The sequence below is a fragment of the Ranitomeya variabilis genome, chromosome 2 (assembly GCF_051348905.1).
Source record: "Ranitomeya variabilis isolate aRanVar5 chromosome 2, aRanVar5.hap1, whole genome shotgun sequence".
In the NCBI taxonomy this organism is placed as follows: Eukaryota; Metazoa; Chordata; class Amphibia; order Anura; family Dendrobatidae; genus Ranitomeya; species Ranitomeya variabilis.
In genome coordinates, this window is record NC_135233.1 from 488,223,480 (window position 1) to 488,248,442 (window position 24,963).

At 44.4% G+C, this 24,963-nt stretch overlaps 1 protein-coding gene across 2 annotated transcripts in view; it reads right to left on the minus strand.

Annotated features, from left to right (window-relative positions):
• The window catches only part of LSP1 (lymphocyte specific protein 1), a 129,161-nt gene that overhangs the window by 33,636 nt on the left and 70,562 nt on the right, over nt 1–24,963 (minus strand). Inside the window, exons 1-5 of one of the 2 annotated variants that reach the window (XM_077287882.1) lie at nt 16,961–17,302; nt 11,809–11,955; nt 7,551–7,791; nt 7,118–7,215; nt 1,514–1,634 (exon numbers count right to left, since the gene is read on the minus strand). In XM_077287882.1, coding sequence (XP_077143997.1) covers nt 1,514–1,634; nt 7,118–7,215; nt 7,551–7,791; nt 11,809–11,955; nt 16,961–17,019 — 666 coding nt within the window. In that variant the 5' untranslated portion in view covers nt 17,020–17,302. Of the gene's footprint in view, nt 1–1,513; nt 1,635–7,117; nt 7,216–7,550; nt 7,792–11,808; nt 11,956–16,960; nt 17,303–24,963 lie in introns of those variants that run through there. The other variant, XM_077287881.1, reaches the window with a different exon arrangement.

The following is a 24,963-nucleotide window of genomic DNA, read 5'->3' on the forward strand; positions in this document are numbered from 1 at the left end:
ATGGGTGACATATATTACGGGAGGGGTCCTGGATGGGGGACATATATTACAGGATGGACCTTGGATGGGGGACATATATTACAGGAGGGGTCCTGGATGGGGGACATATATTACAGGAGGGGTCCTGGATGGGTGACATATATTACAGGAGGGGTCCTGGATGGGGGACATATATTACAGGATGGGCCTTGGATGGGGGACATATATTACAGGACGGGCCTTGGATGGGAGACATATATTACAGGAGTGGTCCTGGATGGGTGACATATATTACAGGATGGGCCTTGGATGGGTGACATATATTACAGGAGGGGTCCTGGATGGGTGGCATATATTTCAGGAGGGGTCCTTGATGGGGACATATATTACAGGAGGGGTCCTGGATGGGTGACATGTATTACAGGATGGGCCTTGGATGAGGGACATATATTACAGGATGGGCCTTGGATGGGGGACATATATTACAGGAGGGGTCCTGGATGGGGGACATATACTACAGGAGGCGTCCTGGGTGGGGGACATATATCACAGGAGGGGTCCTGGATGAGTGACATATATTACAGGAGGGGTCCTGGATGGGGGACATATACTACAGGAGGCGTCCTGGGTGGGGGACATATATCACAGGAGGGGTCCTGGATGGGGGACATATATTACAGGATGGGCCTTGGATGGGGGACATATATTACAGGATGGGCCTTGGATGGGGGACATATATTACAGGAGGGGTCCTGGATGAGTGACATATATTACAGGAGGGGTCCTGGATGGGGGACATATACTACAGGAGGGGTCCTGGATTGGGGACATATATTACAGGAGGGGTCCTGGATGGGGGACATATATTACAGGTGAGTCCTGGGTGGGGGACATATATTACAGGAGGGGTCCTGGATGGGGGACATATTTTACAGGAGGGGTCCCGGATGGGGGACATATATTACAGGATGGACCCTGTATGGAGGACCCATATTACAGGATGGGCTCTGGATGGGGGACATAAATTACAGGAGGGGTCCTGGATCATGAATGGCAAAATCACTACTGAATGAGGGACATTATAAAAGGGAGGGGCCCATTATTTTGGTCATTAGTACAAGATGGGGACATTATTACATTATTGAGGGGCGGTGGACGCATATATCTTTATGGCATTTAAAACGCTACAAGGACCTATGCATCTGACCGATATGGAGATGGGGGACCAGATCCAAATTTTTCACCAGGGACTATCAGACTCTAGTTACACCACTATTTGAAAGTGGTTAAAATTAAACTGAACATATCATATAGACAAACAATCAATATTTCACTAATAATAAAACATTTGATCATACAAATAATAAATATCAGATTATTGTGAATACAGATTGTTGCGCACAGTAATAGCAATGCTCATTGCAGCGTATAACCACATACGTCTTTGGTCCCGGTAGGAGTAGTTTTCTACAGGAGGACAGGGCTAGCCTTCTAATGAGAATTTATGGTCATACACAGAGGCAGCTGGGAATACCTGATCATGGTAAGGCTTGAAAGTATAATTTTCTCTTCCTCCCTCTTCCTCTAGATTTGACGCTTCTTCTCTTAGATACGGACTTGCTGCTCTGTTATCCTCTTCATTATCATTAAACTCGCTGAGGACAAATGAAAAAAAGAAAAGAAGTGATAGCACGAAAAATATTGTAAAAAGATAAATGTCTGTGCAGCGCCCCAGAGTCCTGGTCGTTGCAGTACTGTGGCTCCGCCACTAAGGGGAGCCATGGTGCGTTCGATGGCACTGAAGGAGTTCCTCCAATCAGGTATCACAGACACCAATATGTTTCACAGCTGGGCCTCCGGGGGGAGCTAAGGGTGCTATTCATTAGGCCAATCCCCACCATAGTGGGTAAACTGGGGGTCAGGCAGGAAGTTAGTAGAGAAAGCTGACTGGATCGAACGAAGCAACACCTAGTGAGAGAGGGTGTTGTGGAGGAAGAGACAGTAGGGTCTCTGCCAGGGGTGGGATCCTGGCAGAGGCTTGGCATTGAAAGAACGTAACGGGACCGTGCCTGCTCAGAATAGCGGCGGTGCCCTAAGAAAGGATTAGAAGCGAGATAGATTGTGCTGAGTGAGAAACGAAATCGAGCAGAAGGAGAATACCAGCAGGGGTTTTGTTGAAAGAGGCAGCACCTTGCTGAGGCGCATTACCGGTGGCCGGAACGCCGAGGGAGTGGAATAATATACAGCTTTAAGCCATACTCCAAACAGCGGCAGGACAGTCAGTCTCAGGCGGGCTGTCTACCACATATCACCTATGAAGTCTTGGGGGGCAATTGCGGGAGAGGGGCGTCTCTAGGGTCCCGGAAGAACTCCAGGCCTACCTGACAAACGGGTGCCGTTCTTACTGTAACATCAGGAAGGGACGGAAGATTAGCAGAAGATCAGTTAATCGAGTTGTGAGGGAACTTAAGAAACAGACACAACAGTTGTGGGGTACTTTCCGTAAGCACAGCAGGGAAGGACTACAACACAAAGCGCTAAGAAGGAAGGCACTGATTTCCACCTGTGAGGAGAACTCTGGAGGTGCCATTGGACCGGCCGGACTTGCGCAGCCTGGTGGACCGGATTCCGGACTGAGGACCGAGAGATCTCCAGTAAAGAGGTAAAGAGACTGCAACCTGGTGTCCTCGTTATTTACCGCGACCTGCACCCCACAACTGCACCGCTACACCACCGTTAACAGCACCTATTTGCAACGGACGTCCCCCACTGACAGACAGGGCCACGGACCGGGTCTAGCCACCGTGACAACCCCAGGACTGAGATCCCAGAGGCCCGGCTCCGGGTACCCCTCGGCCCTGCGGCGGTGTGGGGGCGCTCCAAATCTTGGCGTCACGAACAGGATCTACTTAAGCCTGAAGAATCAGGTCATGTGTGCCTTGGAACTGTGATTTGTCGTGCTTGGACTGTGCTTTATTACAAGGACTGTGTGTTGCCACTTGCCGCCAGAAGTTCCCGCCAAAACCGCCGCCATTACAGCGCTAAGGAGAGCGCAGGAGAAGAAGAAGGGCGTGGAAGTGGGCGTGAACAAGCTGAAGAGCGCGAAAGACAATGGCCGCCCAGTCTAAATATCTCGGCCCCTTGAGGACGTGTCCGTCAGCAGCCGAGATCCGCCTCCTGATCCTCAATGGTGGGCAGAGACAGAGAAAACGAAACCGCCCACGAAGGAGAGAGCGGGAAAAGGACCAGGAAGAAGAATTCAGCGACATGGAGGACGCCATGGCCAGCCGCCCGGAGCCGGAGCGTGGGGTCGGAGCCGAGGACTCCCCCAGCTACCCGGAGAGGCACCGCAGCCAGACCTCCACCGCTGATGCTGAATTCCTGCAGGCCGGAGTGGACGAGCTCAGCGACCGACCCCGGCGGACGCAGCTGAGCACTGAGGCCGGGTGGAAGAAGGCCATCATCAGGAGCCTCACCAGACATCTGTCGGCAGCCTCATCTGGTCCGGAGCAGGAAAGAAGTTCCAGCGCTCCGAAGCCAGAAAGCAAGGCCCTGCCGGAAAGCGAGGTACTGCAAGCAGAGATGACAGCGTCGCAGCACAAGGCCCTGCAACCAGCGCTACAGGCCGCAGTGGAGACGGAGCAGACCGGCACCGGAGGAACCGCATCTGAAGCAGGTAGGAAGAGCCACCCTGCCCTGACGACCGACACCACTCCAGTGACTGCTAGTGCCACAGCTGCTGACTCCGTTCCAGTGACTGATCTTGCAGCAGCCGCTACCTCTGCTGCAGCAGATGCCCATACTCAAGCTGCGCAGACCTCCATCGCTGCGCATGATTTAATCGTACATGAAAGACGGATTAACGGCGTTTGTCCAGCACTGGGTGTAACCCTGGACCTCACTTTTCCCAGGCCAGGAAGGGTTAAGTGCCAGGTGCTGCCCTGGAAGCCGTCCAACTAAGCCTCGGAAACCTGAAACTGTAAATAGTTAACTGTTTATTTCCTTGCTGTTTTGCTGCTAAACCCGTCCAGGGTAAACTTTAAAAAGGTGACCCCTTTGTTGACCCGGGGTCACTATTGTTGTTTTCTTGAAGTTTTGCACAAAGTTACACAAACTGCGAAATCATGGACTGTGCATGATTTGAACTTTCTTGTAAATAGTTTGCACCTTCTTAAAGGTGCTTCCTACTGGTTTTGTTTAAAGACATTTTGCGAAGATACCATTCCGGAGCCTTTGCATGGACTGGTAGGCTGAGAAGAAGAGCTACCTCAGAAAGACTTGATCTCCTCTTAAAGGGGAGGTTAGAATTGAACTTGAAAGTGATACTGTTTTAGAACAGTAATGTCAAGATAATGCTTTGAAGGAAATGTAACTGTTTTTCATGGAAAAGTTATGTGTGTTTAATTTGTTTAAAATGTGAAACCTAGATAATGTTCTTTAAAGAGAAAGATGTAGAAAGCCCGTAGGGGTAGATGTAGAGTTCCGTTTAACTGAAAGTAAAGAAGTAATAACGAAGGTGAGGATAGAAGGTAAACCCTGCGTCCCCATAGAAAGTTAGTTCGTTACTAAGGACAGAAAGTAGACCCGTAGGGGTTAGTGAGTGAGTCCTTATAGGAGCCAAGCAGAGTGTGCTCCATGCTCTCAAATTGAAAGGAATGTTATGTCTATACTATGTATAGTAGAGAAAGGCAGTAGGCCCTGGCTGAACGGGGCGGTCCTGTAAAAGAAAGGAGAGGCAGTAGGTCTGGTGCCATAGGGACAGGCGGTCCTGCAGGTTCAAAGTAGGAGAATGTGAAGTTACCTTGCCCTGTAATGTGATTATAGGAAGGCCTTTGATAAACTAAGAGTGTATGTTTCTTAAAGGCAATGTTAATTTATTGTTCCAGCATTTGCACTTAGTAGAATACCCGGTTGGGTAATGAGAGTTAATTGTAGCCTGTTGCTATGATATTTGATTATGTTTTGTAACGTTAAAGTGTCCTCACCTCCCATAAAGGGAAGCCTGTTCAAGTATGCTTATTGTTTTGCACTCAACAAATTTGTATGTCTTTTTGCTAACCTGTATTGTTGTTTTCTTCCCAGTCCCGGAGTACTGTGTTTAACCAGGGGGGAGTGCAGCGCCCCAGAGTCCTGGTCGTTGCAGTACTGTGGCTCCGCCACTAAGGGGAGCCATGGTGCGTTCGATGGCACTGAAGGAGTTCCTCCAATCAGGTATCACAGACACCAATATGTTTCACAGCTGGGCCTCCGGGGGGAGCTAAGGGTGCTATTCATTAGGCCACTCCCCACCATAGTGGGTAAACTGGGGGTCAGGCAGGAAGTTAGTAGAGAAAGCTGACTGGATCGAACGAAGCAACACCTAGTGAGAGAGGGTGTTGTGGAGGAAGAGACAGTAGGGTCTCTGCCAGGGGTGGGATCCTGGCAGAGGCTTGGCATTGAAAGAACGTAACGGGACCGTGCCTGCTCAGAATAGCGGCGGTGCCCTAAGAAAGGATTAGAAGCGAGATAGATTGTGCTGAGTGAGAAACGAAATCGAGCAGAAGGAGAATACCAGCAGGGGTTTTGTTGAAAGAGGCAGCACCTTGCTGAGGCGCATTACCGGTGGCCAGAACGCCGAGGGAGTGGAATAATATACAGCTTTAAGCCATACTCCAAACAGCGGCAGGACAGTCAGTCTCAGGCGGGCTGTTTACCACATATCACCTATGAAGTCTTGGGGGGCAATTGCGGGAGAGGGGCGTCTCTAGGGTCCCGGAAGAACTCCAGGCCTACCTGACAAACGGGTGCCGTTCTTACTGTAACATCAGGAAGGGACGGAAGATTAGCAGAAGATCAGTTAATCGAGTTGTGAGGGAACTTAAGAAACAGACACAACAGTTGTGGGGTACTTTCCGTAAGCACAGCAGGGAAGGACTACAACACAAAGCGCTAAGAAGGAAGGCACTGATTTCCACCTGTGAGGAGAACTCTGGAGGTGCCATTGAACCGGCCGGACTTGCGCAGCCTGGTGGACCGGATTCTGGACTGAGGACCGAGAGATCTCCAGTAAAGAGGTAAAGAGACTGCAACCTGGTGTCCTCGTTATTTACCGCGACCTGCACCCCACAACTGCACCGCTATACCACCGTTAACAGCACCTATTAGCAACGGACGTCCCCCACTGACAGACAGGGCCACGGACCGGGTCTAGCCACCGTGACAACCCCAGGACTGAGATCCCAGAGGCCCGGCTCCGGGTACCCCTCGGCCCTGCGGCGGTGTGGGGGCGCTCCATCTGCATTCCATTCTGAGGTCTCATTTAGACGCTTACGTAACAAGATCCAAGTGTGGACCGTGATGCGTGGAATGGCCACAGGTCTCCTTTGTCAAACTTGTCAGCCTCATACATGTCTATGAAGCTGTCAAGTTCGGGACAGGAGACCAACAGCCAGTCTGTGCATGACCGTCCATACCCTGACAGGCACACATGGACGTCTGTTGATTGGCTGCAGCGCTGTTGATGTGAGGACAATCAGTGAGCACACCATCTCACAGATAGGCTTCAGCTCTGTCACTTTTCTTATTTAGTCTTTTTCATTCTGTATTTTCTGTTACTTCTGTTGTTCATTAATAAGAATTAGGTTTTTTTGATATGTGTTTCTGAATCATGTTATAGGTTTCAGAGTCAGAAGAAGTTACAAATAGTGTCCGTCACCCTGGAGGACCTGTCCGCTCCTGCATTACAATGCCTACTCATTGATTTGATGGATATTGTGTAATGCCTTATTTGCCCTATGGAGGCACTGTAGGGAAATTAAACACTCACTGCCAGGATTCTCCACAAACTACAGCTGATCACTGGCTGCTCTCAACATAAAAGCTTTTATTAGTTAACTGGCAAAGGACCTTTTAACAAGAAATGATTGTCCATACTGGAGAATCTTTTCAATATAAGACAGCTTGTTAGAAGAATAACTTTTTGAGTCAATGTCTTATTCTTCAGGGATTCCATATATCTTGCATTTCTTATCTTACGCTTATGGTTAACATGTCAGGTAACGATCCTTGCCTCTGGGTTTACTTTAATTTTATGGCATTCTTTATATGAACTAAATCCATTTAAGACGTTAATTCACTGCATATAAGGTAGGACTTGTACCTTGTCGCCCACTGGTTGGAAGTGACAGTCAGCGTCTCTGCTCTACTGGTTTCATGGCTGCTGTGTTCATAACTGCAGGAATCGGCTTCATCATTCACCTGATAAAATTAAAGAAATGAATTGTTTTTTGAAAGTATATAAAACAATGTAGAATATAATTTTCCTATATAGCAAAGATTAGTGTAGGAAAAGTGGCTTAGAGAAGTTCACGTGATCCTCAAGGACCATCAGCCAAAAAGGACACGTTGTTTAGCTTTGAAGGTGCACATGGATTAATTCTGGAGACCTTCTAGTCATTAGTGTTGCACCTCTAGTTTACTAGGCTTAGATACAATGGAGCAAGAACATTTATGACACATACATACACATGGTTTACCCTCTGTTATCGTAGCAGACTATGCTGCTACTTATGTGAAGAACTTAGCAAAAATACCTCAACTGCTTCATAGCGAGAAGTCCCTTCATCTTCTTCCTCTTCTGCTTTTGGCTGTTGACCTCCAGCTTCTTCCTCTACAGTTCCTACAAATCCACTCTGTTCTTCTTCCACGCGCCTGAACTCCTCTGTTTCCTCTGTGGCCTGTGCTTTCTGCTTCCTCAGCTCCAGTTTCTGTGACCAGTCACTGAATCCCTCATCTTCTTCAGTCTCCCAGGCTCCAGCTGGCTTTAGTCCCATCCTAAAAATGACAAGAGACATTGGACACGTTATGTAGATGACCGCCTTGCGCCTTCATATTTATACAGTGCGGCACAAATATCGGTCTTTTTGCATTAGCTTAGATTTTGCGTTCTTTGGCTATTTGAACGGCAAGGAAGCGGGGTGTCTCTTCTCTTACAGAAGGGCTTCCCTGTGATATAGTGCTCACTATATATAACAAAGGTAGAAAACATTTCTTTCGAGACCATAATCTCTATTTTCACCCTCTACTAGTGGTGTAACATGAAGATCATGGGGTTTTAATAGTATTGGTCTCCTCAAATGGCCAAAGGGACCTTTTGGGTACCTAGTGGTACCTTTTGTGTACCTAATGGTACCTTTTTGGACTTCAATGAGGGAGACCACCAGTCGAAAATAAACTTTTAACTTAACAATAACTTTGTGGGAACTATAAACAGTAGATATCAGGCACACAACTTCTTGTGTGCATTTCTTATACCCAGTTCCAATTCCTTTCTCGTTACTCGTTCGATCTCTATTTCCAATGTTTCCCTTTTTTTCCACCACAGCCCAGTCCAGTTAGCCAGAGTCCTATTCTCAACTCTTCTTTCCCCTCAAGGTAATTATGTTGCCCGTATGGTGGGTACTTAACTTCTCTGTCACTGACGATCTGGAACTCGCTCCTGGGACACTCTTTGTCTCACATACTCTGTCCCATCTTGGCCCATTATCTCTTGGAGTTATAAACGCTGGGCTGTACAGCTAGGCGTCCTCTCCCAGGACCCGTCTCCGTTTGATCACTCAATCCTACTGTCGATTTTCCTTTTCTCTTTTAGTCCGGTTCATGCTAACCACTGTCTCGGTCTCTCCTAACTCCAGGACACCCACGTCAAGCAGCACTGCTTACTGTCCAGACCTTATGTCTACTTCAGAAGCACGCTGTGCCCTAGCTGACATCCTGGTAGGAAACTGTCTATGTCCCTTAACGTTTTTCCTCTCCCACTCTGGGCTAGTCCCGAACTTTAACTCTCCCTAACGTCAGGCAACACACAACACCATTAACACATGTCATAGTACACATTACACATTACAACATTTGCGTGTCTTCAAGGGGAAACGTGGGCGGTGGGTCAATCTCCTCACGCCCCCACCACTGATAGGCAGCGTTCGCATATGCACGATGTACACAGAAAACTGCCAATCAGTGTGGGTGGGTGGGGTGGGGATTTACATAGCTCTGCATTCAGGGAACTGCTAGATCTGCCGTAGAGATATTAGTAAAACTGCATCAAGCAGCCCAGTAAGTGATACATCGCTGGAATCAGGGTCTCTGTCCCTACATCATGCTTATCAAAGATGGGATAGTAAAAATCTGGTCACAGATTCCTTTTCAATAATTGGGTTATTTTTCAAAATTGGAGTACTGGAGAAAAGACGGTTTTTGGGATGACCTTATCACTATAGATGAATATTATGAAAGTCAAAGCTTATACAGTAGCTAATGTAGGTCTGTGAGTATAACAAGGGGCATCGACTGTGACAAATAGAAGGTTTCATCTTCATCACAGAAGAGGATTCTTTACTGTCAAAGCAGTGGAAATCTGGGACTCGCTGCCACAATATCTTGTGATGTACTGTGATCCTGTACTATAAATACGTGACACGTGGATGGTAATGTGGATTCACCCCAGATTTTACCGAGGATTAAACCCCTCTACATTGAGATTCTGCAAATTTAAATTTAAAAATCTGACACCAATTTCGGGACATATTAATCTCTTTATTGTATACGTGACATTAGGCAAAATCTCTTGTACTTTTAAGGTACTGTAGTGTGCTGAAAACTTTTTATTGGCGTTGAATAACTTATAGGTCATGCCATGCACCTCTGAAAAATTAAATATGCAAATTGTTTCTTTAGTAAAGCAGCGGACTATAACTACTGCCTTTTAATTGGGATAGAAAATGTCATTATTGACCCTTTAAAGAGCCAAGCCACATAACTTAGGATAAAAAGCGAAGCCAGAAACTCCATTTACATATACATGTTTTGGTTTGTTTGCGAGAGTGCTACCTCCAATATGTGACACTACAGTTCTTGTACTCTTTCATCTCTGAAGAGGATATCTGCATATATAATTTCAGAGACGAGAATTGCATGGCTTATAAGTCTCCTCACACCAGCTTAGCATTCTCCTCAAGAAGAAAAATTCCCCCTTAAATCCCTGTCAGAAGCTTCTCACCCAGCCAAATTAGACATCATGCTGTACGCTGATGAGGGGCAGACAGTCTTAAACATGGGTCTGAAATGGAGAGTCTGGATTGGCTTTTTATCCTATATCATGTGGCTCATTAAAGGGTCAATATTGACTTATAGGATTGCTAACCCCAGTATGTGGCACTAAAGTTCTAGTTCTCTTCCTCTCTGAAGAGGATGTTTGCATGCTTTTTAAACATATAGCCACACCCTGAAGAGAAAAAAAAATGTGTCAAATATATAAAAATTATTCTGACGGAAAGGTAAACTGATTTTAACATGTAATGTAGTCATCTTTTGTAGTCTTAAAAATAGGCACATATTTCCTTTAGAAATTAGAAAAAAAAGAGTCTATGAAAATGGCATAAAAATTAAGCCCCATGTATCGAGAGAAAAAAAGATGCAAAAATTATTTGTGTATCCAAACGATAGAAAATTTTACACCTACTTAATCTACATGTACGAAAAAAACCTGAAAATGTGCCCAGCAAGGAATGGAGTAGAAGTGGCCTGGTCTTGAACTGGTTAATCTAAATTCTAAGCAGTATTGCAAGTATTTGGGATCTGCAGAGCTCCCCGGCCTTTATAAGTGGTAATCTCTCATGCATATACTGTACTCTTACATGCTTCAATGAGCCGTTTAACAAACAAGCCACCAAAACCAATTTATAAATTCCTATGTAGGTTTTTTCATATGAAGTTTAGGTTTTCTATTGACATTTAATTTATTGTTCACTTTCTGCTATTTTAGATATAATTTTCGCTCATATCATGAAAATGTAACATGAATTACAACATGAATACATATAATTATTCTGACAAAGTCAGAATTATGTTTGATTTATGATGTGAATATAGTTCTTCTTGACATGAAACTTTTAACTACATAATGACAAACTTTGAAGATCACAAGACATCGCCCGAGGTCAGATTCTGATGTCTTTATATGGGCGCAAAAACACTGTTGTCATGTAAAAAATATCAATTATCTAAAGACATCTTGTGAAATAAAAATTCTCTCTAAAGTATATATTCTAGAGTTATTGAGGTTTTATCATGGCTGCTACATGCTTTGTGTTATGTATATAAATAGACACTGTATGATGGCATTGGAACTTTTTAGACTTACTGTTATTTCAGGAAATGACACACACACATTAGCCACAATGCTAAGAAACAGCCTTAGGTATTGAAGCATCTAATGAGCGTGTGCAAATGTCATTGTGAAGGGAGAGGGAGGAGGGTCAGCTGTGACATTGCCTACAGTGTCAATGTGGGTGCACACACAATGTGGCTGCATGAGCACTCTGACATCTGGCTCCTTCCTCTTTGTAGCCGCCGTTTGCTGCTTCCAGAAGTGTAAATAGTGGCTTTAGTGAGGAGGAGAGGGTGTTCTGTCTGCTCACATCTAAGCATGCCGCAGCCACATACCCGCAATGACACTGTGAGTGTGCCACCGCGCTCAACCAGTATCAGTTCACAGGTGCAGGCAGGCTTTATTATGCAAATAGTAGGGATGATGGCGCACCAAGGCATACACCACACCAAGGGTGCACTGATGTAAATAGGGGCTAGATCCCCCATATAAATGTTTAGGGTGTTTAGTTGTCATTTTTGGGGATGATAGACTCCCTCTAATCTCAATAGTTGGTTGATTATTTGAAAAATTGGGAGGATGTTCCTTGGAGCACGACTAAGATTTTTCTATGAACCATAAAGATATAACTTTTTTCTCATGCGACTGAAAATGTACATTTCAGACCATAGAGGAAAACTTACTGTTCATCTGACGGAGTGCAGGCCTCTTCATTTCCATCCTCAGGAGACTGTCCCTCACTGCCCAGCTGGTCCTGCTGCTGCCGGTCTCTTCTGCGCCGTTCCCTTGCAGCCTCCTCTTCATCCTCCACACTCCACTGAGTGGTCAGCCTGCACCATAAAGCACAAAACACAATCGTAAATATTCCAAAAATTGTAAAGTGGACTTCCATTCCGATACATTTCCAAATCAAAATTGATACAATAACTAGACATTGGGAAACTACTTTAGACTCCAGGGGATTCTGTTGATTTAGGGAAGCTATCAGAAAATTAATTAAAGGGGTTAACTGGAGCTAAATTTTGCCTGCTCTGCCATGCTATCATCTCTCTGGGGTCAGACTGGTCTTGGATTGCTCTCCTACTTCCTGTGACATAACGCTGACAGGGCAGTTCCTTCTCTTCGGCTTGCTCTGTCATCATGTTGATTGGTGAACCTCTGACCATCTTTGCTTCTGAGAGACTCTGCCTTTCTGACAGTTTTTTTTTTATCCACAGTCATTTGATTTCATTGAAAATTGACCCTCTGTCTTATTTACACAAGTCCCACTTACTTTTCCAACCTTTTGTTAATCCTGTCCCAACTTTTTTCGAGATGTGTTGCCGCCATCAATTTCTAAATGAGTTAATTTTTCAAATGAAACAGAAAAATTTCAAATTTTCACCTTCTGATCTGTGTTCTATTTCTGTTGTGAATAAACTCAGAGATGTCCAATCATTGCATTGTGGTTTCCTTTATACTTTACACAGCGTTTCAACTTTATGTGGAATTTGGGTTGTAGCTAAAAATCTCAGATCGGCCTCCTCCTAGAATTTTGCCCTTAAGATCCCAAGTGTAGGTGTGGAAGTAGGGAATTAAGATTGGCAGCCAGACAGCAGTGACATTAGATGTGTCCATACCACACCCTATCCACTCCCAGGAATGCACAACTTCTGGCATTGTACACATACATCTTCTTCACATGCTTCTGCATCCTGCTGACTCCGACAGTAAGGTCAGGGGTGGTTTATAATACGCCCCCATACTGATCTCATGCCTCCGCTAGCATGACATAGGTCACTGACAGGATCATAGCATTCATAGTTCATGTACTGCGTAAATGTAGCCGAGCTGGGGGTGTGAGATACAGAAGCTTGTCATTTGGCACTACTATTCAGATCACTAATCCATAGTCAGAGTAAAAGATTATTGCTTCTTCTGATGGATTCTTACCAGTCGATTACCTTCCATGTGTCACAAAAAAAGTAGTCAAAGTGCATGTAAAGTATTTGAAAGGAATATAAGGTGGTCCAGAATGGAGTGTGACGGGGAAAGATTAATGGTGGTCAGGCTATACCATCTCAAAGCTGACCATACGTATGAGATGGCTGTCGGATGAACAGTTGTACTGCAGGCACTCATCTCTAGAGACTGCCTCATGCACATGAGTACTCGGCTTGGCTGAGTATTCGTGTGTTTTCAGCAGGGAACGAGGAAGACAACTCTGGGAGCGGATTGTCTCTCCTGAATACAAAAGAATCAGGTGCTGAAACTCCAACTGCCCGATCCTTCGCTCCCCGTCTCATAAGTATGGGTCATCATACTCATAAGATAGATGGCGCTTCAGCCAACCTTTGTCTAATGTGTACTGGGGCCTGTATAAAGAGAAAGCCCAAAGGGAAGTGTTAGCACATAGCCAGAGCCGAAGTGGGATTGAAAGTCAGCCCAGGCCTTTGAAAGCACACAGTTCTGTGCCGCTCCATCCCCACACCTACTTTTAAGAATTGCCAGATGACCAGTTTGGCCCTCCACAAAACCATCTGCGCCCATTATTTACCACCATCGTGTTAAATTTCCACTTTAGCAGCCATCATATAGGCTTTAATGCTGATTTATAATACGTAAATTGTTGGATTGGCGCACAAGAGGAAACTCCCATGGACCTAAGGATCCAATGTTATAAAGTGATTTCAAAAAGTCAATGAGGTCAGACACTGAACTGTCTGTTATGATGAAAGCAACAACGCTTACAAGTGGACATAAATTCGTTAAGTATTGATAGGGACCACACCATCATTTTCCTAGGGATCCAAGGTGGTCAGGTTGACAACAAATAAGTGCAGTGAATTGCTTGTCCTTAGTAATTAATGTTGTAATCAAGTTTACTATCATTCACTCTGGACAAAGGAAAATTCCATTATTTGTGCCAAAAACAAACATTTTCCAAAAGAAAAGCATTATAGGAAATATATTTGCATGTATGTTCTTACAACAAATCCTTATGACTACGGCCAGGTTTCTGAGCAGGTCCAGTATCATGTGAAGATGCAAGACCAGGTATATACATAGTGTTTATTAATACAATTTACCAGGCTAGTGATACATGTCTATTATAATCATGGATGATACTGTATCCAATTATCATCTGACATGCTTAACATTTATTTCCTGTCCACTGAGAAAGATTGCTATAATTGTAGAGCGTAAATTGCGAACAGAAGATAAATGACTTCGTAAAAAATGCAGGAAATTATTTGGTAGAATGGGAACATTTCTCCCTTGGCGAGACATAAGATTATAGAGCTTACATAGATATCCATTAAATAAATGATGTAGATAGCCATTGGATTTCCGAGTTCATGGCTCCATGTACACTCAGGCTAGCGCTTTATTACCGGCGGTGAGCGGATCACTGGAATGTTTCCAACACATTTATCATTGATATCTCACAGGGTTGACAAAGAGATTATGGCTGTCTAAACAGTCCTACAGCATCACTCCATCTCTTCTCAGCAATCCAGGCAATCAAAGACACAATGCCAGACATTACTGCCACCGAAATATTCCAGAACACACGACGATACAATATAATCCACTCCTGGCACTGCTTGACTTCTAGAATCCTGACCATCATCTGTTACATTGTCCCTGCACTATTATAATACCCCCCACTCTAAGGACCTGATATTTGGAGCCATATGTATAAATCTATGCACCTATAAGTGCGGACCTTGGCCCTTGACCACTACCTTACATTCCTGTACATCCTCCCCACTCTTGGATTCTTCCTTCCTCCGCTCTTGTATTTCCTCATTATCTTAAACAACACGTTGTTTCCCAAGCTCACAAGTAAATTCCTTCTCTACTCATTCATTCTACCCCTGCTGTGAATGGACTGCAAACACTTCATTAAATACAATTGCAATGCTCTGCTGCTCGGAAGGGCATTGTCCTATTCTTCGTCACCTGAAACGTCTTCCATCAGCCCACTAGAATTTCTAGTTTTCTACATTTCACTGTGGTTCTTGAATTATATGATAAATAACCAAATACAATCTGATATTCTTTTTGATAAACACAGAATCCTTTCCAAATAAATGTGAATCCCGTTGATTTGATAATGTGTTTACAAAACAACTGTACAATTATCAACAATCAATCGAAACACTGACACATTGATTCGATACATAATCTAAGGATTCCATATAAGGTACAATTATAGGCTAGATAGACACCAAAAAGGATACATTTATAGACTAGAATGGTATCATACACAATACAGTACAGTTTTAGATGGGACTGGTACAATAGATGATAGTAGATTGGTACCATAGGTGATAGAATTATGGACTGGATTAAGACAATAGGTACAATTATAGACTGGAGTGGTTTCATATATGATACATTTCTAGATGAGTATGATGGATGACACATTTATAGACTAGATTGGCACCATAGATGACACATTTCTAGACCGGATTGGCACCATAGATGATACATTTATAGACTGGATTGGCACCATAGATGATACATTTCTAGGCCGGATTGGCACCATAGAGGATACATTTCTAGACTGGATTGGCACCATAGATGACACATTTAGAGACTAGATTGGCACCATAGATGATACATTTAGAGACTAGATTGGCACCATAGATGATACATTTCTAGACTGGATTGGCACCATAGATGACACATTTATAGACTGGATTGGCACCATAGATGATACATTTAGAGACTAGATTGGCACCATAGATGATACTTTTATAGACTGGAATGGCACCATAGATGATAGATTTCTAGACTAGCTTGGCACCATAGATGATACATTTATAGACTGGATTGGCATCATAGATGATACCTTTCTAGACTAGATTGGCACCATAGGTGACACATTTCTAGACCAGATTGGCACCATAGATGATACATTTATAGACTGGATTGGCACCATAGATGATACATTTCTAGGCCGGATTGGCACCATAGAGGATACATTTCTAGACTGGATTGGCACCATAGATGACACATTTAGAGACTAGATTGGCACTATAGATGATACATTTAGAGACTAGATTGGCACCATAGATGATACATTTATAGACTGGATTGGCACCATAGATGACACATTTATAGACTGGATTGGCACCATAGATGACACATTTAGAGACTAGATTGGCACCATAGATGATACATTTATAGACTGGATTGGCACCATAGATGACACATTTATAGACTGGATTGGCACCATAGATGATACATTTAGAGACTAGATTGGCACCATAGATGATACATTTATAGACTGGATTGGCACCATAGATGACACATTTATAGACTGGATTGGCACCATAGATGATACATTTAGAGACTAGATTGGCACCATAGATGATACTTTTATAGACTGGAATGGCACCATAGATGATAGATTTCTAGACTAGCTTGGCACCATAGATGATACATTTATAGACTGGATTGGCATCATAGATGATACCTTTCTAGACTAGATTGGCACCATAGATGACACATTTAGAGACTGGCTTGGCACCATAGATGATACATTTCTAGACTGGATTGGCACCATAGATGACACATTTATAGACTGGATTGGCACCATAGATGACACATTTCTAGACTAGAATGGCACCATAGATGACACATTTATAGACTGGATTGGCACCATAGATGATACATTTATAGACTAGCTTGGCACCATAGATGATACATTTAGAGACTAGATTGGCACCATAGATGATACATTTAGATACTAGCTTGGCACCATAGATGGCACAATTATTTGCAGGGCTCATGATTGGTTGTAGCATCAGAGGACTAGTCACATCTGTGGCCAGGTTTACTCACTTCAGCAGATTCTGTAGGTTCTTCTTGCTGGAGTCTCTTCTCAGGAGTGATGTGGACATTGTGGCTCAGTGTGATGGGATCCTAATGATCTTCTCCTGCTTCTCCTTTGTATCCAGAGCTCTGTGACAGCCCTCCCACTCCACACCTTCCCACTCTCAGCCCCTGGATGATCAATGTCACTCTTATCAGTTTAGGAGACCCTCTTTTTCATTGTTCTCCAGCCCCTTCTTCTCAATGTGACTGTCTCCTCTCTAGCCCTGCGCTCTTGTCTTCCTTTCTCAGGAAGTTTGAGCAGCTGCCTTCCCTCCTTTTGTTTTCCAGGCTTTGCTCTCCCTTTCTCTCCCCCTCCTCCTGTGTTGGGAAGTCAGGGGGAGATGATATGAGGTAAGAGGAAGCAGGACCCTCCCTGCCCCTGTGTTTGGGGAAGGGGAGGAGGGGGTGACAATATGTCTCTGTATCTCCCCCTCAGACACTCTCAGGGGGAGTCCCAGTATCACAGCAACTGTATTTTCCAAGGTACTTGGCCATTGCTCTGACTGTGGAGGATTCTCATTTTCTCAGCTCAATATTGTCTCTTTTATGTGTCTTTATAGCAAATTCTCTGGGTTTTTCTCTCTCCTGGCAGGAATGCAATCTCTACTACATCAGACATCTATCTCCATTGTTATAGATTTATGCTATTGTTCGCCTCCATAAATGCTCTTTGGTAACATTTTTTTCTTTAGCAATGAATGAGAGATCCTAAAGGTATATGGAATAATAATAATTTTTATAGCACCAACATATTCCATAGCAAAGTACAATTCAGAGTATATAAGTACAAAATCACATATTTATAGACTAACAAGAAACTAATTAATAATTCAATGGTCCAGACACAGATTAAAATTAAATCAGATTTTTTTTTTCCGTGTAGAAGTCTGTCCAAGTCTGAGAACTCAACTCCTGAAAAAAGACACCAATTTATTAAACGAGTTTCCAGGAGAGCTGCATGCCTTAGAGAGTGTAATCTTATTACAGGTTACGAACGATCCCATAAATTACTCTGATTCTAACATATTTGGATTTGGAAAGCTTTTTTTTTTTTTTTTTAGAAAAATAACCTTCTCCTTGTGAGATTGTTTTGCCTTCCTTCAGATAAAAAAAATGCATTATGATTTTGGAATCTACAGTCACTTGTCAAAATGCATCTCCCAATGCTGACACCGGCCCTGACAACAGAGCTTGAAAAATGTTCACATCTTCATGAAGATAATACCAAGCCTGTCATGGTTCCCAATGGCAAGGGAACGTCAGAGAACATAAATAACAGAACAGCTCTTGGGTGATGGAATCTCGAGCTGACCGTGAGCTAAACCTACCACACAACTAACAGTGGCCGGGTGGCGTACCTACGTTTAATCCCTAGACGCCTAGCGCCAGCCGGAGGACTAACTAACCCTAATAGAGGAAAAGACAGACCTGGCTTACCTCTAGGGAAATTCCCCCAAAAAGGAGACAGAAGCCCCCCACATATATTGACGGTGAGTTCAGAGGAAAAGACATACGCAGTATGAAGGTAGGTTCAGCAAAGCGAGGTCCGCTTACTAGATAGCAAGAAGATACAATAGGGAACTTCACGGTCAGCTGAAAACCCTATTAACCCCTTAGTGACAGAGCCAATTTGGTACTTAATGACCGAGCCAATTTTTACAATTCTGACCAGTGTCACTTTATGAGGTTATAACTCTGGAACGCTTTATCGGATCCCGCTGATTCTGAGATTGTTTTTTCGTGACATGTTGTACTTCAAGTTAGTGGTAACATTTCTTCGATATTACTTGCGATTATTTATGAAAAAAGGGAAATATGGCGAAAATTTTTAAAATTTTGCAATTTTCAAACTTTGTATTTTTATGCCCTTAAATCAGAGAGATATGTCACAAAAAAATAGTTAATAAATAACATTTCTCACATGTCTACTTTACATCAGCACAATTTTGGAAACAATTTTTTTTTTTGTTAGGGAGTTATAAGGGTTAAAAGTTGACCAGCAATTTCTCATTTTTACAACACCATGTTTTTTTTAGGGACCACATCACCTTTGAAGTGATTTTGAGGGGTCTATATGATAGAAAATAACCAAGTGTGACACCATTCTAAAAACTGCACCCCTCAAGCTGCTCAAAACCACATTCAAGAAGTTTATTAACCCTTTACGTACTTCACAGGAACTAAAACAATGTGGAAGAAAAAAATGAACATTTTACTTTTTTTTGCAAACATTTTACTTCAGAACCATTTTTTTTAATTTTCACAAGTGTAAAAACAGAAATTTAACCACAAATTTTGTTGTGCAATTTTTCCTGAGTACACCGATACCCCATATGTGGAGGTAAACCACTGTTTGGGCGCACCGCAGAGCTTGGAAGTGAAGGAGCACCGTTTGACTGTTTCAATGCAGAATTGGCTGGAATTGAGATCGGACGCCATGTCGCGTTTGGAGAGCCCCTAATGTGCCTAAACAGTGGAAACCCCCCACAAGTGACACCATTTTGGAAACTAGACCCCCCAAGGAACTTATCTAGATGTGTGGTGAGCACTTTGAACCCCCAAGTGCTTCACAGAAGTTTATCACGTAGAGCCGTGAAAATAAAAAATCGCATTTGTTTTCACAAAAATGATTTTTTTCGCCCACAAATTCTTATTTTCACAAGGGTAACAGGAGAAATTAGACCACAAAAGTTGTTGTGCAATTTCTCCTGAGTACGTCGATACCCCATATGTGGAGGTAAACCACTGTTTGGGCGCACCGCAGAGCTTGGAATTGAAGGAGCACCGTTTGACTTTTTCAATGCAGAATTGGCTGGAATTGAGATCGGATGCCATGTCGCGTTTGGAGAGTCCCTGATGTGCCTAAACAGTGGAAACCCCCCACAAGTGATACCATTTTGGAAACTAGACCCCTTAAGGAACTTATCTAGATGTGTGGTGAGCACTTTGAACCCCCAAGTGCTTCACAGAAGTTTATAACGTAGAGCCGTGAAAATAAAAAATCTCATTTTTTCTACAAAAATGATCTTTTTGCCCCCAAATTTTTATTTTCACAAGGGTAACGAGAAATTAGACCACAAAAGTTGTTGTGCAATTTCTCCTGAGTACGTCGATACCCCATATATGGGGGTAAACCACTGTTTGGGCGCACCGTAGAGCTTGGAAGAGAAGGAGTGTCGTTTTACTTTTTCAATGTAGAATTGGCTGGAATTGAGATCGGACGCCATGTCACGTTTGGAGAGCCGCTGATGTGCCTAAACAGTAGAGACCCCCCACATATGACACCATTTTGGAAACTAGACCCCTTAAGGAACTTATCTAGATGTGTGGTGAGCACTTTAAACCCCCAGGTGCTTCACAGAAGTTTATAACGTAGAGCCGTGAAAATAAAAAAATCGCATTTTTTCTACAAAAATGATCTTTTTGCCTCCAAATTTTTATTTTACCAAGGGTAACAGGAGAAAATGGACCCCAGAAGCTGTTGTACAATTTGTCTTGAGTACGCCGACACCCCATATGTGGGGGTAAACCACTGTTTGGGCGCATGGCTGAGCTCGGAAGCAAAGGAGCGCCATTTGACTTTTCAATGCAAAATTGACTGGAATTGAGATGGGACGCCATGTTGCGTTTGGAGAGCCCCTGATGTGCCTAAACAGCAGAAACCCCCCAAAAGTGACCCCATTTTGGAAACTAGACCCCCCATGGAACTTATCTAGATGTGTAGTGAGAACTTTGAATGCCCAAGTGCATCACAGAAGTTTATAATGCAGAGTCGTGAAAATAAAAAATATATATTTTTTAACAATAAAGATTTTTTAGCCCCCAAGTTTTTATTTTCACAAGGGTAACAAGAGAAATTGGACCCCAAAAGTTGTTGTCCAATTTGTCCTGAGTATGCTGGTACCCCATATGTGGGGGTAAACCACTGTTTGGGCGCACGGCAGAGCTCGGAAGGGAAGGAGTGCCATTTTGGAATGCAGACTTTGATAGAATTGTCTGCGGGCGTTATGTTGCCTTTGCAGACCCCTAATGTACCTAAACAGTAGAAACCCCCAACAAGTGACCCCATTTTGGAAAATAGACCCCCCAAGGAACTTATCTAGATATGTGGTGAGAACTTTGAATGCCCAAGTGCTTCACAGAAGTTTATAATGCAGAGTAGTGAAAATAAAAAATATTTTTTTTCCCACAAAAAAGATTTTTTTAGCCCCCAAATTTTTATTTTCACAAGGGTAACAAGAGAAATTGGACCCCAAAAGTTGTTGTCCAATTTGTCCTGAGTATGCTGGTACCCCATATGTGGGGGTAAACCACTGTTTGGGCGCACGGCAGAGCTCGGAAGGGAAGGAGCGCCATTTTGGAATGCAGACTTTGATAGAATTGTCTGCGGGCGTTATGTTGCGTTTGCAGACCCCTAATGTACCTAAACAGTAGAAACCCCCACAAGTGACCAAATTTTGGAAACTAGACCCCCTAAGGAACTTATCTAGATATGTGGTGAGAACTTTGAAAGCTCAAGTGCTTCACAGAAATTTATAATGCAGAGTAGTGAAAATAAAAAAATATATTTTTTTCCAACAAAAAAGATTTTTAGCCCCCAAGTTTTTATTTTCACAAGGGTAACAAGAGAAATTGGACCCCAAAAGTTGTTGTCCAATTTGTCCTGAGTATGCTGGTACCCCATATGTGGGGGTAAACCACTGTTTGGGCGCACGGCAGAGCTCGGAAGGGAAGGAGCGCCATTTTGGAATGCAGACTTTGATAGAATTGTCTGCGGGCGTTATGTTGCGTTTGCAGACCCCTAATGTACCTAAACAGTAGAAACCCCCACAAGTGACCAAATTTTGGAAACTAGACCCCCTAAGGAACTTATCTAGATATGTGGTGAGAACTTTGAAAGCTCAAGTGCTTCACAGAAATTTATAATGCAGAGTAGTGAAAATAAAAAAATATATTTTTTTCCAACAAAAAAGATTTTTAGCCCCCAAGTTTTTATTTTCACAAGGGTAACAGGAGAAATTGGACCCCAAAAGTTGTTGTCCAATTTATCCCGAGTACGCTGATGCCCCATATGTGGGGGTAAACCACTGTTTGGGCGCACGGCAGAGCTCAGAAGGGAGGGAGTACCATTTGACTTTTTTAGCGCAAAATTGGCTGTCGTGTTTGGAGACCCCCTGATGTACCTAAACAGTGGAAACCCCCCAATTCTAACTCCAACCCTAACCCCAACACAGCCCTAACCCTAATCTCAACCCGATCCATAATCCTAATCACAACCCTAACGATAATCACAACCCTAACCCCAAAACAGCCCTAATCTCAACCCTAACCATAACCCTAATCAAAACCCTAAATCCAACACACCCCTAACCCTAATCCCAACCCTAACCCTAATCCCAACCCTAATCCCAAACGTAACACTAATCCCAACCCTAATCCAAACCCTAACCCTAATCCCAACTCTAACCCTAACGTTAGCCCCAACCCTAACTTTAGCCCCAACCCTAACCATAACTTTAGCCCCCGTCGTCACAAAAAAGTTCAATGTAACCTTTTTTTTGTACGTCGCGTCCGCCATTTCCGCGGATGCGTGGCCGTAACTCTGCCCCCTCCTCCCCAGGACATAGACTGGGCAGCGGATGCGTTGAAAAACTGCATCCGCTGCCCACGTTGTGCACAATTTTCACAACGTGCGTCGGTACATCGGGCCGACGCATTGCGACCGCCCCGTACCGACGCAAGTGTGAAAGAAGCCTAAGGCTACTTTCACACTAGCGTCGTACTCGGCCCATCGCAGTGTGTCAGGCCGACGTACCGACGCTAGCGTTGTAAGCGCCGCACAACGGGTGCAGCGGATGCTGTTTTTTCAACGCATCCGCTGCCCCATTGTGAGGTGCGGGGAGGCGGGGGCGGAGTTCCGGCCACGCATGCGCGGTCGGAAATGGCGGACACGTCGCACAAAAAAGTTACATGTAGTTTTTTTTGTGTCGACGGTCCACCGAAGCACGACGCATCCGTCGCACGACGGATGCGACATGTGGCAATCCGTCGCAATGCGTCGCTAATGCAAGCCAATGGAGAAAAAAACGCATCCTGCAAGCACTTTTGCAGGATGCGTTTTTTCTCCAACGACGCATTGCGACGGAAGCCAAAAAACGCTAGTGTGAAAGTAGCCTAACCCTAACCCTAGCCCTAACCCTAGCCCTAAATTTAGCCCCAACCCTAACCCTAACTCTAACCCTAACTCTAACCCTAACCCTAACTCTAACCCTAACTCTAACCCTAACTCTAACCCTAACCCTAACCCTAACCCTACCTCTAACCCTAACCCTAACCCTAACCCTAACTCTAACCCTAACCCTAACTCTAACCCTAACCCTAACCCTAACCCTAACCCTAATTTTAGCCCCAACTTGTCTTCTCCTGCCGGCCGTCAGATGGCAGCAGATGGCGGGCGCACTGCGCATGCGCCCGCCATGATGAAAAAGCCGGCTGGCAGGAGAAGACAGAAGAGGACCCAGGGACCCCGGGTGAGTATGATAGGGTCCCCGAATCCCCCTATTTCTCTGTCCTCTGATGTGCGATCACATCAGAGGACAGAGAAATAACTGATCGCTTTTTTTTTTTTTTTTTGCGGTCGCCGGTAAACTGTTAATTACCGGCGATCGCAAAGCAGGGGTCGGTGCAAACCGACCCCGATCATGTTCTTTGGGGTCTCGGCTACCCCCGGCAGCCGAGACCCCAAAGAACATCCGGGTGCCGGGCGGCGGGCGCACTGCGCGTGCGCCCGCCATTTTTTCCCGGAAAAAAGATGGCGGCGCCCATGGGGAGACACGAGGAGCACCGGGGGAGGTAGGTAAGTATTGGGGGGCTATTGGGGGCCATCGGGGACCACATTTCTCTGTCCTCCGATGTGCGATCACATCGGAGGACAGAGAAATTAAACGGCAAATCGCGTTTTGTTTTTTTTTGTTGCGACCGCCGGTAAACGGTTAATTACCGGCGATCGCAACTCGGGGGTCAGTAAAAACCCCCCGAATCATGTTCTCTGGGGTCTCGGCTACCCTCGGCAACCGAGACCCCAGAGAAAATCCGACTCTGGGGGGCGCTATTCACTTTTTCCACAGCGCCGTTAATTAACGGCGCTGTGGATTAAGTACCCTTAGCGGCCGCCGTTAAAAGGCGTATCGGCGGTCGTTAAGGGGTTAAAATACCATCCCGAAATTACTTTAAGACTCATGTGTCAACTCATGACACCGGAGTGGCAATTTCGGCCCACAAGAGCTTCCAGCTACAGAAAAATAACATAACTGTGAACTGGAACAAAAATGCAAAACAAACTTAGGACTAAGAGTCCAACTTAGCTGATAGTAGTCTAGAAGCAGGAACATGCAACAGAAAGGCTCTGGTTACATTGATGGCCGGCACTAGAATAACTGAGCAGCAAGGCTAAATAGGATACACCCATATCCTGATGGAAACAGGTGAACAGAGAAAGTGAAGCACACAAGTCCAGTACCACCAGTGACCACCGGGGGAGCCCAAAAACCAAACTCACAACAGTACCCCCCCCTCAAGGAGGGGGCACCGAACCCTCACAAGAACCACCAGGGCGATCAGGACGAGCCCTATGAAAGGCACGGACCAAATCAGAGGCATGAACATCAGAGGCTGTCACCCAAGAATTATCTTCTTGACCGTAGCCCTTCCACTTGACCAGATACTGAAGTTTCCGTCTGGAAACACGGGAGTCCAAGATCTTCTCCACAACGTACTCCAATTCACCCTCAACCAACACCGGAGCGGGAGGCTCAACGGAAGGCACAACCGGTACCTCATACCTGCGCAATAATGACCGATGGAAGACATTATGGATAGAAAAAGATGCTGGGAGGTCCAATCGAAAGGACACGGGGTTAAGAATCTCCAAAATCTTATACGGGCCGATGAACCGAGGCTTAAACTTAGGA